The 22,690-nt window shown below is 38.0% G+C and overlaps 1 protein-coding gene and 1 long non-coding RNA gene across 2 annotated transcripts; both read right to left on the reverse strand.

Moving 5' to 3' along the window:
• Nucleotides 1-15,009: 15,009 nt before the first annotated feature.
• On the reverse strand, nt 15,010-15,972 carry LOC106442723. Its single transcript, XM_013884375.1, has one exon. The coding sequence runs from the start codon at nt 15,970-15,972 to the stop codon at nt 15,010-15,012; it is 963 nt and encodes a 320-aa protein (XP_013739829.1).
• Nucleotides 15,973-16,831: 859 nt separating this feature from the next.
• On the reverse strand, nt 16,832-18,442 carry LOC106444578. The gene is made up of 3 exons (XR_001288288.3): nt 17,862-18,442; nt 17,370-17,572; nt 16,832-17,290 (listed from the first exon to the last, which is right to left on the reverse strand). It is a non-coding gene; the product is annotated as an uncharacterized LOC106444578 (long non-coding RNA).
• Nucleotides 18,443-22,690: the final 4,248 nt, after the last annotated feature.

Here is a 22,690-nt window from a genome sequence, read left to right on the forward strand (position 1 = left end):
CTTTCGGTTACAATTGTCTCAAATTGCTCAGTTCTCTCCGAAGCTGTCCTGAGTTGTGTAACCTCAGTCTCAATCTTTCCCAACCTGTCCGAGAACTGCTGACAGAATTTCTCCCCAAAAGTAGTAAAAGAAGCTTGTACCAGATCCTCCAAGAAGTTTTTCATATCTGTGTCAATATTCCCTTTTGATGAAGCAGCTAGGTGGCACAAAACATTCTTCTTCCTTGACTCTGCTCCTCGGTTTGCATGCTTTCTCTTGTTTCTTCCCGAAACATCAGCTGTGCCATCAACATTCCCTGCAACATGACTATTTTCACCTCTCTCAGCATCAGCTGTTTGATCCTCTCCTTTCTCTTCGCCAGATTCCTCAAATTCAGAGTTCATAGCTTCTTTTACTCCCCAAACATGATTGTTCCAATCATGTTTGCTATTGATCATATCCAAAATGCGATCTACTCTTTCATCTTTCTTCTCATCCTTCTGTACAAAATCAGTTGCCAAAAGGACCACTCCATCTATGTTGGATTCCATGAATGAATGCAAAATCCCCTACAAACAATCAAATCATTAGTAAAGTGAACAAGACAATAAATATTTTAATTAGAAAAATATATGCATACATTTTCTGGGAATAAGTTCTCAACGCCAATGATATCTTCATAAGAACATTTTGCACATCCTCTCCAATTACCACACAGTGGACCTGTAAAATTTTTACTGACTTTTGTGCCACAAATCTCTCCTAAAGCAGGAACAACTTCCATTATCCAAATTCGGAAACCAATCAAGAATCCTTCCATCAGATACCCCTCTTTCTGCTCCAATTTGTGCCTTGTTTTATCAATTTGCTTCAGAAGGAAATCAAACGAATACAGACCCCATGGGTAATTCTGAAGCTTCTCCAAATCCATCGCCAACTTCATGTACTGATGAGGGATATTCACCTTCTCATCCTTCCCCATCACCACACCCATAATAACGTAAAGATATATCAGTCTCACCCTATCAACCCAAGTCCAGGTATTGCTCTCTTCCAAATGCTTCTTTTTTATGATCTGCCAATTTATTTTTCCATTTGTCTTTATCTGCTTGCTCCAAAAACCATCATCATCTTTCCATGTCACTAACCCACTGTTATTCTCTCGCTTCACTTTCAGACCAGTGACAGCATGATACTCTTGCAATCCAAAACGCAGAGGTCTCCTAGCGAAAGTGAACCACTTCTCATGTCTCTTGCTTGTCATCAACTCCTTACACAAGAAAGAGTGTACCAACCTCGCCGAAAACTTTAGATCATTCTTCTGGATAACCATAATCTGTGAAAAAATGGGATCTTTCATAACTTCATCGAATTCGGGCTCCATTTTTTCTTTCAGCAACTCGAGAAGTTTTAGTCGGCATCTGTTATTAATCTTCTTAACCTGAGGTTCCAATCCCTCACCGTATAAACGATTAGGCAACTCCAACTCCATACCTTAAAATTGAATACAATACAACATATATCTATTAATAACAAATATCACAGCTCAGTTAAATAATGTCTCTTAATACTTTATCAATAACCAATGTCAAAGAATTAGCATTCTCACTGTATTAATTTCAATTTTCTGGTGTTTTGATTTTTTTTTAAAAACAATACCTAAAATTCCTAAATCTATCCCAAAAATATGATTTAAGCCATGATTGTGTACAAAATCTTCTCTAATCATCATCTTAACACATGATTGAAGCCTAAACATCCTAACTAACTCAAAAAATTTACCTTTTACCTTTCTATTTTCAAACTCTAAAAAGAAGTGGAGATAGAGTTTCATACCTTTGCAGAACGAACTAAAGAGTGATAGATTCGTAAAAAGCTCACGAAATCGTATGGGTTAGGTCAAATAATCGTCCAAATCAGAATGAAATTGAGTGAGTTAGGGTTAATGAACTTGGGTGAGAATTTGATTTTCTCCCCCTTTGTTCGTGAATGGGAAATTATGGGTTTCATCCCAGAGAAATCGAGTTTAAAGAGTTGAAATCATGCTTGGTCGGTTCAAATCAAGTGGGAATCAATCCGGATATAATCATACAAAACCAAAAAATTCGATTTGGGATTCTTTCCTGGGCACGGGATCGATCGATCTATCCCTACAGATCGGTCGATCCGTGTAAATCGACTTTCGCCGATCGAGTGAAATGGACCAGGTCGATCAGTATATATTTCGCGTTTTTTTTCTAAATAATGATCGGGATCGATCGATCCACTATACCTTGTAAAGTGGGATCGATCGATCCCCCTTGCCGAACTCAATATATATCTATTAAAAAAAATACAATTTTAAGGGCATTACTGCCATTTCGGAAAAAATTAGTCTAATAGGACATAACGTAGTATAGATTAGTCTAAAGGGACATAGTTACCATTTTTTTGCTCTAAAAAAACAGATTTCCCAAACTATTTTGTCTGGGCCCGTGTGTCCCCGTTGGTTATGGCATAATATCGAAAATTTGGAATTATCTGTGCGTCTCCGGGACCTTTTGCCCTGCATCTTCCTATTATTTTCTGGGACCTTTTGCTCTGCATCTTCTAGCTCTCTATCGAGCTTCCAACGGTATGATCATTGTCTAAAAATTGAAAACTGCAAGATCCAAAAACATGCACTACAAGAAAACACATGCTTAACTACGAAAATTAACGAGGAAAAACAGTCGTCGTAAATTTGCGTCGAGTTTACGACGAATTTACGTGAAAAACTAAAGTCATCGTTATTTCCTCGTAACGTAACGACAAAACTGTTTCGTCGTAAAGTGGATGTAATTTTACGAGTATTTTACGAGGAAAACCTATTTCCTCGTAAATACGACGTAAACTTTGCGTGGTATTTACGAGGTAATAGTTTACGTGTATTTAGCGAGGAAATTTTTGAATCCACCAACTTTATAGGTGTTACACATTTTTTTTGCCTACCTAATTAATTTTCATCGTAAATTCATAGCAAAATTACAACTACCAGATTCGAATTTTCCTATAAATATGGATGTTTGAACATCATTTTAAACACACCAACAACAAAAAACGTGAAAGAAAAAAAATGGCTGGCTCCAGGACTATTTACGAGTTGCGGAAGTGGATGTATATGCATAGAGATGCTAACGGGAGAGTGACGAAAGAATACCTTGCGGGTCTGGAGACATTTATGCATCAAGCAGATTCAACACCGCTCGCCCAAGAAAGTGGTAAGATGTTCTGTCCTTGTCGAAAATGCAACAATTCGAAACTGGCAAATCGTGAAAATGATTGGAAGCATTTAATAAATAGAGGTTTCACGGCAAATTACTAATATAGATTTAAAAAAGTTTTACGAAATGTTAAACGCGGCGAATCAACCACTTTACAGTGGTTGTAGAGAAGGTCTCTCTAAATTGTCGTTAGCTGCTAGAATGATGAATATTAAAACTGATCACAATCTACCTGAAAGTTGCATGAACGAATGGGCGGACTTGTTTAAAGAGTACTTGCCGGAAGACAATGTGTCTGCTGATTCTTATTATGAGATTCAGAAACTGGTTTATAGTCTTGGGTTGCCTTCGGAGATGATAGATGTTTGCATCGACAACTGCATGATCTATTGGGGAGATGATGAGAAGCTAGAAGAATGTCGATTCTGCAAGAAGCCACGATTCAAGCCGCAAGGACGGGGACGTAATAGGGTACCGTACCAAAGGATGTGGTACCTACCAATTACAGATAGATTGAAAAGATTGTATCAATCAGAGCAGACTGCTGGAAAGATGAGATGGCATGCCGAGCATACTCAGACGGATGGTGAGATGACTCATCCATCAGATGCAAGAGCCTGGAAACATTTCAACAAAGTACATCCAGATTTCGCTAGCAATATCCGGAATGTGTATCTCGGATTATGCACATATGGATTTAGTCCGTTCGGAATGTCAGGGAGACAATATTCATTGTGGCCAGTCTTTCTTACTCCATACAACCTGCCACCGGAGATGTGCATGCAACGGGAGTTACTATTCTTGACCATATTAATACCTGGTCCGAACCATCCAAAAAGGTCCCTGGATGTTTTCCTACAACCACTGATAAAAGAGTTGAAGGATTTGTGGTCAACAGGGGTGAGGACGTATGACTGTTCAACGAAGACGAATTTTACGATGCGAGCGATGCTTTTGTGGACCATAAGTGATTTTCCTGCCTATGGGATGTTGTCTGGATGGACTACACATGGGAGATTAGCTTGTCCATATTGTAATGGAACGACAGATGCGTTTCAACTGAAGAATGGTAGGAAGACAAGTTGGTTTGATTGTCACCGTCGATTTCTTCCCATTGGCCATCCTTACCGAAGAAACAAGAATTTGTTTAGGCACAAAAGGGTTGTGAGAGACACTCCTCCTCCATATCTAACTGGAGAACAAATTGAAGCGCAAATCGACTACTACGGAGCTAACGAAACAGTTCGTTGGGGTGGTAATTGGCATGTCCCTCGTAATATGCCAGATTCTTACGGTGTTCATCACAACTGGCACAAGAAAAGTATATTTTGGGAGTTGCCATATTGGAAGGATCTTCTTCTGCGCCACAACCTCGATGTGATGCATATAGAGAAGAATTTCTTTGAGAACATCATGAATACAATATTGAATGTCCCAGGGAAGACAAAAGACAACATAAAATCGAGGTTGGACTTGCCGGATATTTGCTCAAGAAGCGAGTTACATATTAAAAGCAATGGACAAGTTCCCGTTCCGATATTCAGATTATCTTCAGAAAAAAAGTCGGTGTTGTTCAACTGGGTGGCATCAGAAGTGAAGTTCCCCGATGGGTATGTTTCGAATCTCTCTAGATGTGTTGAAAAGGGTCAAAAGTTCTCCCGGATGAAGAGTCATGATTGTCATGTATTTATGCAACGACTACTGTCCTTTGCATTTGCGGAGCTACTTCCAACAAACGTACATGAAGCACTTGCAGGTACGTAGTGTATTATATCACAATAATTTACAAAATAATATATGACTAACAATGTGTTTAATTTTTTTTTGAATATAAAAGGCATTGGAGCATTTTTCAGGGATCTGAGCACACACACTCTTAAAGAAGAAGTTGTGGAACAGCTTCAGGAGAACATTCCCATCTTATTGTGCAACTTGGAGAAGATATTTCCTCCCGGATTTTTTGACGTCATGGAGCATCTAGCTGTCCACCTCCCATATGAGGCATTGCTTCGTGGACCTGTACATTACGGATGGATGTATCAGTATGAGCGAGCCATGAAATATTTGAAGGGAAAAGCAAAGAACCTCGCCAAAGTTGAAGGTTCTATAATTGCTGGAAGTTTGACGGAAGAAGTTTCTCACTTCACATCGTACTACTTTGCGTCAAAAGTACGTACACGGAGAAGAGCTCCAAGAAGATATGATGATGGTGGTGTTGCGCCAACATATGCAGTTGCTGGTGTTCCAGACATCTTTAGCCAGATTGGGCGACTCGGTGGGAAGTCTAAAGAGGTTTGGTGGTCGAGTGAACAAGACGCTCATAGTGCACACACCTATATTCTACTCAATTGCGAAGATCCATTGATTCGTTATTTTGAAAGGTAACATATATTGACACTTCGAAACACATATAAGTATAATTAATTGTATAATTGCGAGAGATTCATTCCTATAAAATGTGATTTTACAGCCTATTTGTTTCTCAAGTCGAAGAAACATTTCCTGGTATATCCACAAGTGACGTAGACAAAAGGAAAGATCAACACTTCATTAAGTGGTTGCGGAATCAGGTATTAGCTAAAAAAATTTTCATACATTATCTGTATTTCATTAACATTCTCTTTATTTTTGCAGGTTGATTATGATGACGACGATGCAGATTATCCTAAGTGGTTACACGAAGTAATTCAATCTCCACTTGTAAAGGTCACCACATCACAGATGTATTTCACACGAGGCTATACTTTTCATACATATGACTATGGTAGACAACGGGCGACCAGTAACTATGGAATATGTGTGAAAGGGGAAACAGATTTCTACGGGATCTTGACGGAGATTATTGAAGTCGAATTTCGAGGGATACTGAAGCTGAAATGCGTCCTCTTCAAATGTGAATGGTTCGACCCCGTCGTCAACAGAGGTGTTCGGTCTAACAAATTCGGTGTAGTTGATGCCAACGGTGGACGAAGGTACAACAAATTCGAGCCTTTCATCTTAGCTTCACAAGCAGACCAAGTTAGCTTCCTTCCATACCCTCGGATGAGAGATTCAGGTATAAATTGGTTAGCAGTAATCAAAGTTACACCTCGAGGACGAATCATCAGTGGAGAAGAACCACCATTGCAAGAAGAACAGATAAATGAAGTTGAGGAACCTGAACAAGAAATTGATGATATCCTTCTCATTGATCCGCATAATCACGAGTATGAAGATCTTACCGAAGATGCCACAGACGAAGCTGTTGAAGACGAGTTTAATGAAAATGATGATGTTTCTAGTGATGACGAGAATGTCGATGTATCCGATTGATGTATTTGTTTTATGAATAAGATGAGGGAGTTTGTTTTATGAATAAGATAATGTGGGGTTTGTTTTATGAAAAAGGTAATGTGGGAGTTTGTTTTATGAATAAGCAAATGTGGGAATTGTGGTTTGGAATGGAAATAAAGATGGGGTTTGAAATATATGAAGTAGAAAATAAGGAATATGGGGTTTGGGGTTTCGGGTTTCGGGTTTTGGATTCTAGGGATTTAAACATAACACTCGTTAATTCCACGTAAGCTTAAATCGTCGTAAAGTCCTCGTATTCCAACGAGTAAATAACGACGAAGGACTCGTTAATTCCACGTAGGACTAAATCGTCGTAAATACCACGTAGGATGAATTCGTCGTAAAAACCACGTAGGATGAAATCGTCGTAAATATAACGTAATACAACGAAGAAATAACGACGAAACCTAAAAATAAATATGGGGTTTGGAATATATGAAGTAGAAAATAAGGAATATGGGGTTTGGGGTTTCGGGTTTCGGGTTTCGGGTTTCGGGTTTCGGGTTTCGGGTTTCGGGTTTGGGGTTTGGGGTTTCGGGTTTTGGGGTTCCGGGTTTTGGATTTCGGGTTTCGGGTTTCGGGTTTTTGGTTTCAGGTTTGGGGTTTGGGGTTTAGGTGTTCGGGGTTTGGAGTTTCGGGTTTTGGATTTCGGGTTTCGGGTTTCGGATTTCGGGTTTCGGGTTCTAGGGATTTAACCATAACACTCGTTAAAAATAACGACGAAACTTAAAATTAAATATGGGGTTTGGAATATATGAAGTAGAAAATTAAAGATGGGGGTTTGGGTTTCGGGTTTCGGGTTTGGGGGTTGGGGTTTGGGGTTTCGGGTATGGGGTTACGGGTTTGGGTTTCGGGTTTCAGGTTTCGGGTTTCGGATTCTAGGGATTTAAACATAACACTCGTTAATTCCACGTAAGCACAAATCGTCGTAAAGTCCTCGTATGATGAAATCGTCGTAACTACCACGTAAAATGATTTAAACAAAACACTCGTTAATTCCACGTAAGCAGAAATCGTCGTAAAGACCACGTAAACGGATTTATACATAAACCCGTTAATTCCACGTAAGTACAAATCGTCGTAAATATCTCGTAGTGTACAAACTTGAAAAAAAAAGAAAAGGAGAGAAATACCAGATTAACATGTGGCAAGACTTCCAGCAATTATAATACGTAAGTCTCGCCCACATGAATTCTAATATCTTCTCCTTTTCCTATTTTTTCAAATATTTATAATTTGAATAGGATTTTTTTGAGGATTGTGATTTGAGATAAGGTGTGATTTGGAAGTTTGTGTGTGGTTTGAGAGTGAGAGTTGTGGGTATATTTATAGGAAAGCAAGCCTCGTTAATTCCTCGTAAGGTAAATCGTCGTTAATACCTCGTATAAAAAAACACGGGCCTTTGTGATTCCTCGCAATTTCCTCGTAAAAAAAAAGACGGGCCTTTGTAACTGCTCGCTATTTCGTCGTAAACTTACGAGGAATTTGCGACGATATGTAATCTTATATATACACCCGAGCGCTCACTCTTTCTTTCCTCTCTACTTCCTCTCCATTTCGTAGCAATGGTTAGCCTCTCTGATTCCTCTCTAATTTGGTTAGTTTATGATAGATTAGGTGGTTAGTATAGGGAATTTAGATAGGTTTGCGGATTTTATGTTGTTTAGTGTTGATTATATGGATAATGTTGGGAAATATATTGTTGATGTTAATTTTAAAAATTTCATTTTTTTTTCCAGGTTCGAAAAGGAAGACTTAATGCCCATTACAGAGAGATCTTCGGTGAGCCGGGTAGTCGTTTAGACCCGGCCTCTTCTTCCGCTCCCAGTTCTTCGAGCCGGGAGACTGTCCCCGAGACTCAGTACACTCAGAGAGTCTCTGGGTCTACTTCTTCTACTGCACCATCGGCTCCTCATGTGCCTCCTCCGATGCCTCCTCCTGTGCCTCCTCCGATGGCACCTCCGATGGCCGCCGATATTCATCCTGATTTGATGGTGCCTCCGAGTGCTCCTTACTCGCAGTACACTGTAGAGGACATTCTCAGTCTGCCAGGCAGAGAAGGTTTACCAGTCATCGACCCAGACCGACCGGACGGAACTTTGTGGTATGTTGCATTAATTTTTTTTAATTCGTTTAAATTTCTTTTATAACATTAAAAAATAATTTATATTTTAAATTTGTATTTTCCAGGTGGGGGGTTGACGGATGTCTTGCATCGGACGTAACCGACACGATCAAGGGTTACTTCTCCATGCCACATCCAAACTGGAGTAAGACGCCTCACTACGTCAGAAAGACGTGGTTCAAAATTTACGCTGTAAGTTTCTATTAATTAATTATATATACTTTAATTTTTTCATGATTTATATATATACTTTCTAAAAAACTAATTGTTAATTTATTTTTCCAACAGCAAAAATATACTTGGGCCTTGGGGATCACTGAGAGGGTGAGGAAGAAGTTTAACGCGAAGGCGAAAGTTCGCTTGTTGGACACGGTCTCCAACTGGAAGGGTGACTGGATCGTGAAGGGGTATGAGCGTGGCAAACCCGCTGAGCTCACCACGCATGTGTGGGATGGCCTCATCCGTTATTGGCGCCTTCCTGATTCCATTAGAATCGCCCAGGCTTGCTCTAACTCCCGTAACACGGTCGATGAGCACGGGAACGGGCCGATGCTTCACACTACGGGCCAAAAACCCCACGCCGGTGTCCGTTTGGAAATGGTAATTAAATATTTTATTAAATAATTTTTTAATATATATATTAATTTATTCTAACTTTCTTAACTGTTTTTTAGGCCAAAGAGACGGGACATCTCCCTTCTCTTATGGAACTTTACGAGAGGACCCACAAGAACAAGGCGGGCGTATTTGTAGATGGCAAGTCCGAGCAAATCTACAACGACGTAGTTGCTCGGGTTGAAGACCGCCAGACTCAGCTGACCCAGCAGTCTACCGACGGATTACCCGTCACCTTATCCACACTTGACGTGGATAAGATTTACGAGGAGGTAAATTTTCAAAAAAATTAATTTTTTATTATTCATTTAATTTAACTTTAAATTTTTACTTACAATATTTATTTTTTGTTTTTAAGGTTGTCCCTAAAAAAAAGGGACGGACGTTGGGTATTGGTTCCGTCAACGATGTTCCGAGAGCGACATCGTCTTATGGTCAGCGACGGGATGATGAAGTCACTGAGCTGCGTAGAGAGTCCGCTCAGCTGCGTAACGAGTTGACCGCGACAAAATCTCGTATGGGTGGAGTCGAGGGTTTTTGGACGTTATTGCGGCCACAAATCCGGAATGGGAGTCCATGTTGAGGAACATGCGACAACAACATCCCATTAAAGGCGAGTCATCCGACGTACATAACGAGGCGGATGTTACGAGGAGGAGTGATGAATTCTACCGGGCGATGAACGACCCTTAGTTTTTTTTTTGGTTGTTGTATTATATAAATTCAAAACTTATTTATATATAAAATATTTTCATTTTGATTTATTTTTATTTTAAATTTTAATTTATTATTAAATTAAATAATTTTAATTATTTTTAAATTCTGTAAAAATAATAAAAACGAAGTAAATTCGTAGCTAATGTACGACCTCTTTACGTGGAAACCTTACGAGGAAATGACGAGAAACAATTAACGACTATTTTACGAGGAAACATTTGCGAGGAAATAACGAGTTCGTGGTTGTTACGTGTATTTTGCGAGGAAACTCTTTCAAGGTATTTACGTGTAGGTTACGAGGAACTCATTTCGAGGTATTTACGAGGAATTGTAGCGACGTCTTTGCGTGGAATATTGACGTGGTCTTTACGACGAATCGCCTTACTTCGTCTTTACGACGAAATATATTCCTCGCTAAGTTACGACGAATTAGCGAGGAAATATGTGTTACGACGGACGAGTAACGAGCAAACGCGCTTCCTCGCTATTTCGTCGTAAAACCTCGTTTACGACGAAATAACGAAGAAAACCGCCCTCGTTAAGGTGATGTTTTCTTGTAGTGATGTAACGACCATCAAAACAGCTTAAGAGCTACAAGCAGAAACCAGTGAAATATTCAACAACTAAAATATTCAAAAGCTAAAGAATTTAGTTACCTGCTCTCATCCTTTTAGAAGAGTAATTTTTTCATAAAGAGAAGTCAATATACCAAAGGTACATCTTCAAGGCTTCAAGCACCAGTCAGAAAACCAATCTACATGTCCAAGAGGAACATTTTTATCAATTAGATTCACACAAAAAGAAACAGAGAACAAAAACGAAGAGAAGAAAAGTATACGATAACATCGTAGTTAAAGCAATCAGTTATACAACTTACATAAGTGTGGCAAGGTATACACAGAACGAAGAATCTTTCATATTCAAAGCTTTAAACCTTTTTTTGCAAAGTTCAAAAAAAAAAAAAATGAATCAGTCGCATGTTCACATGAATATCAGTAAACAATATGAATGTGCAGGGTATGCTTTCGAGAATGGATTCAGTAAACTTAATCCTCCAATCCAACTTACCAAGATCCTCAGTAGCTAATGTTAACAAATCACACATAAAGAAAAAGTCAATCCACAAGATATTGAAAGCTCACAACTTGCAACCAAGAAAGATCGCAGGTTAGCCATTTTCTGGATATAAGTCTATTGTCTTGTTTAGAGGGAATGAGAAGATGGTTTTCATAGAAAAGGCTTACCTTTTTATAATCGAAATCCCACCACCTTGCATGAAGAAGCTCGCATTCAAGGTAGATCGTGAGTGGTGATTTAAGAAGGAATTTAAGATGGGGAAATGTAACTGGTAGAAATTGATAATAAGAAGCTGAAACAACTCTTAGAACTTTAGTTCTGTCTCATTCTCGAATGCAGGAGGCACAACAAAAAGAAACCCTAAGACGTTCAACGCCGCGTTTCCAATTGTAAAAATACCTTGATGGGCTGGCATAATCAAACAAAAGGAAGGCCCATGTCAAATAAAAACCCGCGTAACAAACAGTTTAATGAAGTGCTGCGTTTCATTCATCTGGGACACGTGTCGACACCAGGAGCTTCGACTTATCTAGCTGGAATCCTAGATAGCTCTCTAAGGAGAGAGCAAACTCTATTTTATATAAATATAGATTATGTCAATATTGCAGATGCACTAGTCAATAAATTATTTTATTTTATAACATTTTTCAATCATTGTACATATTGAGTTTGATTTTACTATACTCGTATAAAACATTTTATTATATATTTTTTAATCATATAACATCAGATATGTAAATACTTGCAAGATTTGAAACTTTTACATAGTTGAGATTTTATGACTCATAATAAAGTTCTAATGATCGTATAAGTATAAAGAATAACTCTCTTTATATTGCTTAAGAAAATAACTCAAAACTTAAGCTCTCAAACACAATCACTAAAACTAATAGGTTATGCAACACCCTTGCATATACCTTATATAGTGATTCATATTTCCTAAACATACATGACATAGAATATTTAGATCTCCTTGTAAACTTTCCTAATCCATAACTCCTAGGAAATAGATAACCTGCTCTCCAAGTTATTTCAAGCTTAGTTCAACATTCTCCCCCTTAAGCTTGAACTTCCATTCTCTTATGTCATGAACGCCAATCGATCTCCTCATTTCTTTGAACTTAAGTCTTCCCAATAATTTGGTTAAAATGTGAGCTTTGTGTTCACTTCCCGGAACATGCTCAACCTCCACTTGATCGTTCTCAACACATTCTCTGATGAAGTGATATCTTCTATGTATATGCTTGCTTCGACCATGGAACACGGGATTCTTAGTAAGTGCTATCGCAGACTTGTTATCAATCTGGATGATCACTTTCTCACACTTCTTATAGGTTATCTCGGCAAACAGATCCTGCAACCATATCGCTTGTTTTGGTGCTTCTGTAGCAGCCATGAACTCGGCTTCGCAAGAGGATAGAGCTACTGTCTCCTGTTTAGACGAACACCAGGTGATAGGGCACTGATCAAAATAGAACACATGGCCAGTAGTACTCTTCCCATCGTCTTCATCAACATTGTGTCTGGAGTCGCTATAACCTACAAGTCCCATTCCATTCGTGCGTCTGAAAACAAGACCATATGCTAGAGTTCCTCGCAGATACCTGAGAACTTGCTTCAAAGCGGCTCCATGTGATTCTTTTGGCTCCTGCATATAACGACTGAGAATACCAACACTAAATGCTAGATCAGGTCGAGTATGAAGAAGGTATCGCAAGCACCCGATGCTTCTTCTGTACTCCTTTTCATCAATACATCGCTCCCTTGGACTCTTCGAGAGTCTTATATTCAAATCCATAGGCACCTGAGACGCATTACAATCACTCAGCCCAGCCTCTTCTAATATCTTTAAGGCGTACCTCTCTTGTCTCAGCATTATACAGCCGATGGTTTGAAGAACTTCAATGCCAAGGTAATATGTTAATCTCCCAAAATCACTCATCTCAAATTTAGTAGCCATCTCCTCCTTAAATTCGTTGATCTTCTTCACATTGGACCATGTAACCAATAAATCATCTACGTACACGGCAACTATAAGAAGCTGCTCTTTCTCCTTTCGACGATAAAGTGAATGTTCTTTCGAACACTTCTCAAACCTCAGTCCTTTGAGTATCTCGTTCAATTTTTTGTTCCAAGCACGTGGAGCTTGTTTCAGTCTGTAGAGCACCTTCTTCAGTTTGTAGACTTTACTCTCTTCACCTTTAACCTCAAAACCCTCAGGTTGTGTCACGTATATGATTTCTTTCAGCTCACAATGCAAGAACGCAGTCTTTACATGAAGGTGATGGACCTCCCAATTTTTTGACGCTGCTAGAGCAAGAATAAAATGTATCGTCTCAATGCGAGCAACAGGGGCGAAGACTTCATCGAAGTCGACTCCATGCCTTTGTACATACCCTTTAGCGACCAACCTTGCCTTGTACTTGTTGACACTACCATCCGGATTTCGTTTCACTTTAAAGAACCATTTTAAACCTATTGGTTTGGCTCCAGTAGGTAACTCAACTAGATCCCAACACTTGTTCTTCGTAATAGATTTGATATCGTCCTCGCATGCTAACACCCATTCTCGAGAATCCTTGGCTTCACTGAAATCCCAAGCCTCCTCATTGATCATGAGAAGAAGATGCTCACTTTCTACTTCTACGAGACAAACATAATCGCTTAGATAGTCTGGTCTTCTTCGGTTCCTGCTTGATCTTCGCTGCTCAGTTTCTTCGTTATGGCCATGTTCCTCATCTTCATCGTTTTAACTCGAAGCATTCTCATCTATAACCTCTATTCCATCATCCTTTTCTTCTTCTATCTCTCCATCAAACTCGTTATCACTCATGACTCGAGTGATATCATCTACTTCATTGGCATTCCCATCCTCTTGTATGCCTTTATTACCAAACTCTCCAAAGCTCAAGATAAACCTCCCAGGATCTCTGTTTTCTTCTCCTTTATCATTCCAGTTCCAACCTCTACTTTCATCAAAAACAACGTCTCTACTGATGATTATCTTACGAGTGGTTGGATTGAATAATTGATATGCCTTTGACTCGGGCTCTGTTCCTAGGTGCACCAACGATCTTGACCTATCATCCAGCTTCTTCCTACCAACCGCCTCTGTTCTCGCATAGCTAAGACACCCAAACACACGAACATGTTCTAGGTTTGGCTTTCTTCCCTTAAGAACTTCATATGGAACCGACGAACTCAGTGATCTAGTTGCAACTCGATTTATGAGATAGGTGGAATGTCTCACTGCCTCTCCCCAAAGATAATTTGGTATGCTCATATGCTTCAAAATACTGCGAGTCATCTCTAACAACGTCCTATTTCGCCTCTCTACCACACCGTTCTGCTGCGGAGAATAAGGTGCGGTTAGATGTCTCTTGATGCCTTGTTTCTCGCAAAACTCCTGAAACTCATGAGATGTAAACTCTCCACCTCGATCCATTCTGAATGTTTTGATGGCGGTTTGTGTCTCTTGTTCTACTATTGCTCGAAACTTCTTAAACTTGTCGAAGGCTTCACTATTTTCTCTTAGCAGGATGGTCCACATGTAACAGCTGTAGTTATCGATGATCACAAAGACATACCTCTTGTGCACTGGTGTTGGAGGCGTAATGGGTCCACACAAGTCACCGTGCACAAGCTCTAACAACTTTGATGCTCGATAAGTTTTCGCAGACGGAAAAGGTCTCCTTGTTTGCTTGCCAAGTAAACATGATGCGCACGTATCCTTCTCTACCATTAGCTTTGGTATTCCTGTTACGAGTTCTTTGTTGATCATTGTCTTCAAAGTATTTTCACCAATGTGTCCTAAGCGTGCATGCCACGTAGTTGATTCACTTTCGGACACAAGTTGTAGGCACCCGACGGGTTCAACATAGATGATCACCTTATAAAGTCTGTTTCGTGACCTGTTTATCTTCACCAGTAGTTTCCCCGTACGATCATAAAATTTAAGAGCTCGTCTTTCATGCAAACTTTGCATCCTGCCTCTGTGGCCTGCCCAAGACTTATGATATTACTCTTTAAATCTGGAATGAAATAGACATTGTGCAACACCTTCTTCTCACCGTTCTTGAACACAAAGCGTATCGATCCCTTTCCAGCTATGTTGATACATGAATCATCACCGAATCTTACTTTCCCCGTGACTGTTGCGTCTAGATTAAAGAAGAAGAATCGATCACCGCTCATATGATTGCTAGCACCATTTTCAAGATACCAAAGATTCTTTGCATCCAAGTCTGCCTCAAGTATGCTCGGTCTTATCTTCTTTTCGTTCAAATACACCACCTCATGCATCATTAGGTTATCCGCCTCCTGCGTACCATCTTCCTTCTTCTCAATAGCTTCTTGAAGCTTCATCAATCTATCAAGACAGTCAGAGGCGTAGTGCCCTAGTTTGTCACACCTATAACACATCACCTTCGAATCATCTGTTTCACCACGGTTTGATTGATAATAACCAAATCGTCCACGACCTCTTCCTCCTCTCCAGTATGAACGACCACCTTGTCCTCTTCCTCTGTTTCCTTGGTAATTTTCTTGAACATGTTGTCTTGAGTCCATATTGGCGTACATGAGTTTGTTCTGGTCATCATGTTGTTGTTCTTCTTCTTCTTCACCAATTCTCTCTTCATACGCCTTCAATCTCCCCACTATATCTTCGAAAGTGGTAATGTTGAGCTCGAGAACCTGTTCAAGGGCTGCTATGATATGAATGTATCTTTTGCGTGGAAAACTCTTCAAAAACTTCTTTACTAGCTTCGGTTCATCAATATTCTCTTCAAGAGCTTCTGATTTGGATGAAATTTCCGAAAGTTTACCAACAAATACATCAATCGTATCAGTCTCTTTCATCTTGATCATGTCGAACTCCGCCATAAGGGTTTGCAATCTAGCTTCTCTTACTCAGTCAGCACCCACATGTCTTGCTTTAATTGCCTCCCATACAGATTTCGAACTATCGAGATCTCCTACTTGCAGAATCAATGCTTCAGGTATAGACTGAAATAGCAGGGCCATCGCCATATTATTTTTATCTTCGTCCTTACTCTATGGTTTCCCATACTTTTTGAACTTTCAGCGCAATCTTCATACGCATCGACCACACCGTATAATTTGCAGCAGTTAGCATAGGACATTTGATGGAAGAGGGTCAGGTTTCCTTAGGTTTTGTGTCGACTTCCTCATCCTTCTTATCACCCATATTCCTAGTATCCCTCTCTCACGATTTTAGGTTAGGCTTTGATACCAAATAAAGTTCTAATGATCATATAAGTATAAAGACTAACTCTCTTTATATTGCTTAAGAAAATAACTCAAAACTTAAGCTCTCAAACACAATCACTAAAATTCTTAGGTTATGCAACACCCTTGCATATACCTTATATAGTGATTCATATTTCTTAAACATACAGGACATAGAATATTTAGATAACTCCTAAATATTGTAAACTTTCTTAATTCATAACTCGGTAGGAAATAGATAACTTGCTGTCCAAGTTATTTCAAGGTTAGTTCAACATAATCTTAATACATAGCTAAGCTTGACAACAAGATCATCTCATATTTAATATCGTGCTTCAACCTTTTTTTTTTAAAATATCAACAAGTGATAAGAACTCAAGACATACATATGGAAACTTTATACCAAGCTCATGGTTTCTTGAGCACCGACGAAAGCAAAAGTATCTTACAAGAGAAACGAAATAACTTGGAACAATGAAAGTAGAGAAGCACATTAACAAGATGAGTAGGGTTCAAGTGGAAACAAAACAACCAGAATCCAACACAGAGAGTTCTTGTTTAGAAACATAACCAAAGTAGAGAAATCCAATACATAAAAAGGTTTTTACAAAGATGGAGAGGAGGAGGATTAAGCTGATCAAGTTCCATTACTCTGCACTTGATTCTCCGGAGCTAGTGGAGAGCTCTCCATCCTCAGCCTGCTCTCCCTTCTCTCCTTACAATCATTTTTAAAAAACTCCTTCTGCTCCTTCACTGCTAGATCCCACTCTTCCTTGGTCTTGGCGTTTTTAAGCCGATCCTCAAAAGGCTTGTACCTCTTCTCATGAAAAGCTCTCAACTTGGCCATGTAGCGATCACCAATCTTCTCCAAAAGTTCAGGGTGTCCCTTCACGAAGTCATCGCATACAAACTCCAACTGTTGTCCTCCAGACACACTGATCTTGCTAAATCCCTAAACGCACAACAACAACAACATCATGGACTACCGTGTAAACTGAACTGGCCAAGAAAGAATGCATACAAACACTTACATATCCCTCGAATCTTACAAAGTTTGTGATTCCCAAGTGTCGTGTAAGAAGGTCTCTTTAACATTTTAGCGGTTTCCAGACTATGAACGATGTTCCGTTTGGTCCCCACGAGATTATCTTATCCGTGGAAGGATCATCAACCATCTCATATGCTTTGCTGAGAAAATCGTAGATTCTGTTTGTTCTGGGAGAAAGATCCATTTCTACAATATGAACCAAAACAACAAATCAAGCAAGTCATAAAACAATGATTCTCTAAACCATTCATCTTTTCAATTTTGAAAATCAAAGATCTTCATATATATAGACCGTAGCATCACAAGTTCACAAGATGCAAAACAAACACATCCTAATAAATCAAGTTATAAATCTAAAGCATCTGTAAACATTTATCCACAAGATCATATTATAAGAATCACTACCGTCCGATTATATGTGAAACAGCTAAGAATGATCTCCACAATGACACGAAATCGAAATTGGAATCGTTACCTTTGCGAGAATCAGAGTTTCTTGAACAAAATCGGATCTTGCATTTGGAGAAAAGCTGACACTGTTCGTTTATTAGATAAACCCTAAGAAGAAGAAGGTTTATTAAATGACTGATCTGGTGGGCCAAGGCTTTATTAAAATATTTGGTCTGGCCCATGTGTTTGTTTTGATCAACCATTTTTTTGTCAGAGATTAACCATCTTCTTTTTAAAATGTAATTTTTACCAGATAATAATGATAAATTTAAAATTTTAAAAATTCATTGTATTTATGTAGATATTATTAGTTTTAAATTATAAAAATAGCTATACATAATACTTATGAATTTATAATCACTTTTTCATGTGTATTTTTTAATATAAAATACATAAAAATGAATCATTTAGATACAGAGGAACATGATATCAAAATAAGTGAGTTATATCCCCTGTATATTAATTGAGAAACATTTAAAAAGTTATAACGTGTAGTTTGTACTAATTAAAAAAGTGTCATACTGAATTGTCACGTAATTGGAATGCTAATTTTGCTTACGTGACTGTTTGAAAATCAATTGATAATTTTGTTAGTCAAAAATGAAATTGCTAGAGAATGTTATATTATATAATATGTCCATTATGGACCATTTATTTATCAAATTGAAATTATTATATATTCTTTCCTTAAATAAAACCTACGGAATTACCTAATGTGATTAAGATATATATGTCAATTAATGTTTTAAATAATAAAGATTTGCTAACAATCTGTATACTTTCTATCATTTTTGTCTAATTATTTATTATTAAAATAAATTACACAATTGCATTGATCATATAATAAAAATTTTGATTTTTTTGTATATGTTGTATTTTGAATTTTTCAAAACAAGTAGAAATTACTAAAACTGTTAAAAGTCTCATATAAACTTTTGTGATCAACGTGTAATTTTTTTCTATAATAAGATACAATGATTATAAAATCATATGAATAAATAACTTTATTTTAATAGGTGTTTATCTTAATATATATATATATATATATATATATATATATATATATATTTCATATCGTTTAAATTAAACTGTACATCATATGAAAATACATACTTATATTTTGATATTTGCGTTGAACATATATTGAAAAGTTAATATTTTAATTTTGAAATCTTCATTTTTTAAATGATTATAAATTATTGAAACCACTAAACATTCTGATATCACTCAAATTACCCTAAGGAGTGATTTATACTCTCTCAAATAAGAGGTCGAGTTGTAGTACTTAGGGGTCGAATTCACAGGGAGGTAGAAAACCTAATGGATCTAATATGATTTGTTAAGAATGAAGTTTTTAAGATTTAAAATGTAAATTTGTAGTTTTGGTTGAGCAAATAATTGCTCGATTGATAGGTTGAGGGTTTGGAGCTTAAAAGAAAATAGCTAGACTTAGGGTTTCTATTTAGGAAACTTGGAATTATAATCCTACATATGCCTAATGAGTTGCATGCATGATAATGTAAAGCTCAACTATCAATCCAACAAGTCCATCAGCTGTCGCATGTTTGAACTTGTCTATTAACTAGATCTAATGACCCAAACAAATGTGTTCGATCAATAGCAGTGTCGATCGATAATCCTATACGGATATCGATCGATACACCTTTCGCTCTGTCGATCGATTATCCAATATAAATATCGGTCGACAGCGCTTCTAGTTAATCTTTATGTGCGGGTTGAATAATGCTTACTAAGCTCACTAGATCAGCTCTCGCCTTATTCTTAGCAAGAAACTTAGCTCAGTTAGAATGTTTTCAGGATGAGAATGAAGCTCTCACTTTTATCTATCAATCCTATGGCAAGTTCTAGGTAGCTAATCTAGAAACATGCATTAATGAACAATCCTAATGACAATTACCACAACTTAGTAATCTATAGTCGGGGGCTAATCCCTCATAACCTATTTAAACCCTAAATCTAACAGTGGAACTACTCAGACATGACCAAGCAATTCATGAAAGCAATTAGGTTAGAAAACTTCACAGGATAGTAAAATAGATATTAATGGAGTTCCAATCACAAATTATAACTTTGGATCTTCTCTCCAATCTATCACAATCCTAAAACCTTTTGCTGAAAGTAATAAAACTAAAAACACAGAAAATCACACTTTGCCTCTAACATGGTGGCAAAGCATATATAGTTAGGTTAAAACTCGTCAGGGGTAATCTTGTAAATTGGTGAAGACTTGGGATTCAAGTCGGCTGTGACCAAACGGGCTTTCTGCGCGCTTCGCTATCAATCTATGTTCAGGTGTGAACATCGATCGATATTCCTCCTCCAATATCGACCGATGGTCGAGTTCGATGGTCATCTTGGTGGTTGCTCCAAATATCTCCAAAATGCTCCAAAGTCATCATTTATCTCCAAATCACTCCTGATCTTATAAATATAATAAATAGAATCTATAATATAATAATAGATAGTAAAAACACCTATAAACCATGGATGCAAATGAGTCAAATCCATGGTCTATCAACTTCCCCAGACTTACCCTTTTGCTTGTCCTCAAGCAAAACAAACAGGCAGTCTCTCTGAAAGAGGTTTGAAAACAACAGGGACTCACATGATTTAAAACTTACAATCATCACCTCTACAATATTGCAATCCATATCTAAGAGGTCCTAATCACAAAAGCACATCATACTATATCCTAACTTAGCAACAAAATTCATCTTGCCAACAACTTAGCAAATCTTGTCTGACATTCCTCTCTACCAACCTCATTTCTTAGCATAAATAAAAGTGTAGGCTTTAACTTGGGAGTATCGATCACAGGATGCCAGGAATTTCAAACAAGTATTTGGACCTGCAGGTAAACATTAGTTCTTATCCTCTCTCTCTACTAATTTCTCTCCTAGTCAAAGTCTGCTTATATTTGCAAGATCATTGACCAAGATTGGACATGCTTCCATGAATCAAGTCTTAATGGTGGTTGCCACCAAATCATGTTCACTTCTTTTTGACCTATATCCTAGGATTATTTGTGAAGTAAGCCTTAATGGTTGTAGCCACCAAGTTCTATTATAATCCTTTACCTATAGAATTCATATGAAGCAAGCCTTAATGGTTGTAGCCACCAAGTCCTGTTCGAATTTCTTCCTAAAAAAATCACTAATATATATATATAAATATTATTATTATTATTTTATTTTAATTTTTGTATATCTATATTTCGAAAATAGAGAGAGTGATAAATCTATCTACACAAGGCTTTACCTTCCAGACTTGTTTGAAGAATCTGATCCCATGTATACCAAGCCCCAAGACAAGCAGTTGTGTCAAGTTTAGTGTTGGAGGTCAGCTTTGGTTCCTTCAAACAATTTCAGCAAGTGTAACATAGTTGACAGGTTGATCCACTTTAGTATCTTCAGTACTATCTGCAATCAGTAAGTCTAGAATGGTGCTAAAGACTGGTTAGATAACAAGCAAAATCTAATAAGTTCATTATCCCCTTCTTGACTCAATAAAAACTTTATGTTTGAAAATATATTTTTATAATTCATCAATAAACTAATATCAGTAAACTTCCCCCCCAGACTTAAACTACAATGTCCCCAGTGTAAATTCAGTCGGAGTTATGGTGATAATAAATCATAAGTACTCAATATAACAAGTTAGAACGATATACCAAATCGGAATGGATGTCGACCGATGTAAGGATGTTGATATCAGTCGATGCAGGTGTTGTTCTATCGATCGATGTTGACAGTGTCTCATCGGTCGATACTAAGGGAAATCGTCTACTCGGATTTGTTTTTGTTTCTTTTTTTTATTTTTATGACCTGCAATAAATAAAAACCAACATAAATAATATATTGATAAAAACTAAATAAATATTACCTAATAGTGGGTTGCCTCCCACTCAGCGCTTTGTTATAGTCTTTTATCTTGACTTTGGAGGTGATTGGGCTAGTGATGTTGAAAGTTGGCACTTTTTGGGAAACAAGTCTTTATATCTTATTTGTGCTTGTTGAACCATGTATCAGTGAAGTCTCTCATTGCTTCATCTCCTCTGCGTCATTTGTCCTTCATTATTGTAGTTGCATCTTCTATCTTCTGCAATCTATCTCCAAGACTCTCCAGATTGAACTGATGTCTCATAAGTCTGGCGTATGTGTCAGCTGAGATCTCTTCTCCATGGTTGTGTGTATCATACATGTCAGATGTTATCTTTTGTACCAGCCTCCCTCGGTGTGAAGCTCTGTCGACCGATATTTGTTGATGAATGTCGGTCGATTTGTTGTTGCGTCTGTCGATCGATGGTGATGCTTCTGGTCGACGGGCAATGTAACTCTGAATCTCCACCAATTCTCCTTGAATAGCTTCTATCTATGAGGTCAAAGCACTAGTGCTAAGAACCATTGGAAAATAGATGTCATCACATCTCCCATCAAGCCTCTCTTCTGTAGACTCTAGAGTTTTGTAAATCCCTTCTACTATCTGATCTATCTCTGCCCTGGTGTGAAAATCTGGTGGAGACTTTATCGAATGTGGGTGTGGTGGATTGTCATCGACCGATGCTGGTATGTGGTTGTCGATAGATGTGTGTAAGCGATTGCCGATCGATGTGTAAGCGGTTGTCGATCGATGTAGGTCAAGCAACGTCGGTCGCACGCTGAATTCTAGCTATGCCTTGCTTCATCTCCTCCATGCAAGTAGTCAGCCAACCGATGCTATCATTCAGTGGATGGTAGACACCATCAAGCTTCATCTGGAAGGCTTCTTTGTTCTTCTTGTGTTCTCCACAGACTCTATAAAACATCTCATTGATCTCGTCCTTGGGGTAGATCT

This window comes from Brassica napus, chromosome C8 (genome assembly GCF_020379485.1).
Source record: "Brassica napus cultivar Da-Ae chromosome C8, Da-Ae, whole genome shotgun sequence".
Taxonomy (NCBI): domain Eukaryota; kingdom Viridiplantae; phylum Streptophyta; class Magnoliopsida; order Brassicales; family Brassicaceae; genus Brassica; species Brassica napus.

What these genes read in the sequence shown, in the direction of transcription:
- LOC106442723 (XM_013884375.1), bottom strand. Translation starts at nt 15,972, where the DNA reads ATGGCGGAGTTCGACATGATCAAGATGAAAGAGACTGATACGATTGAT.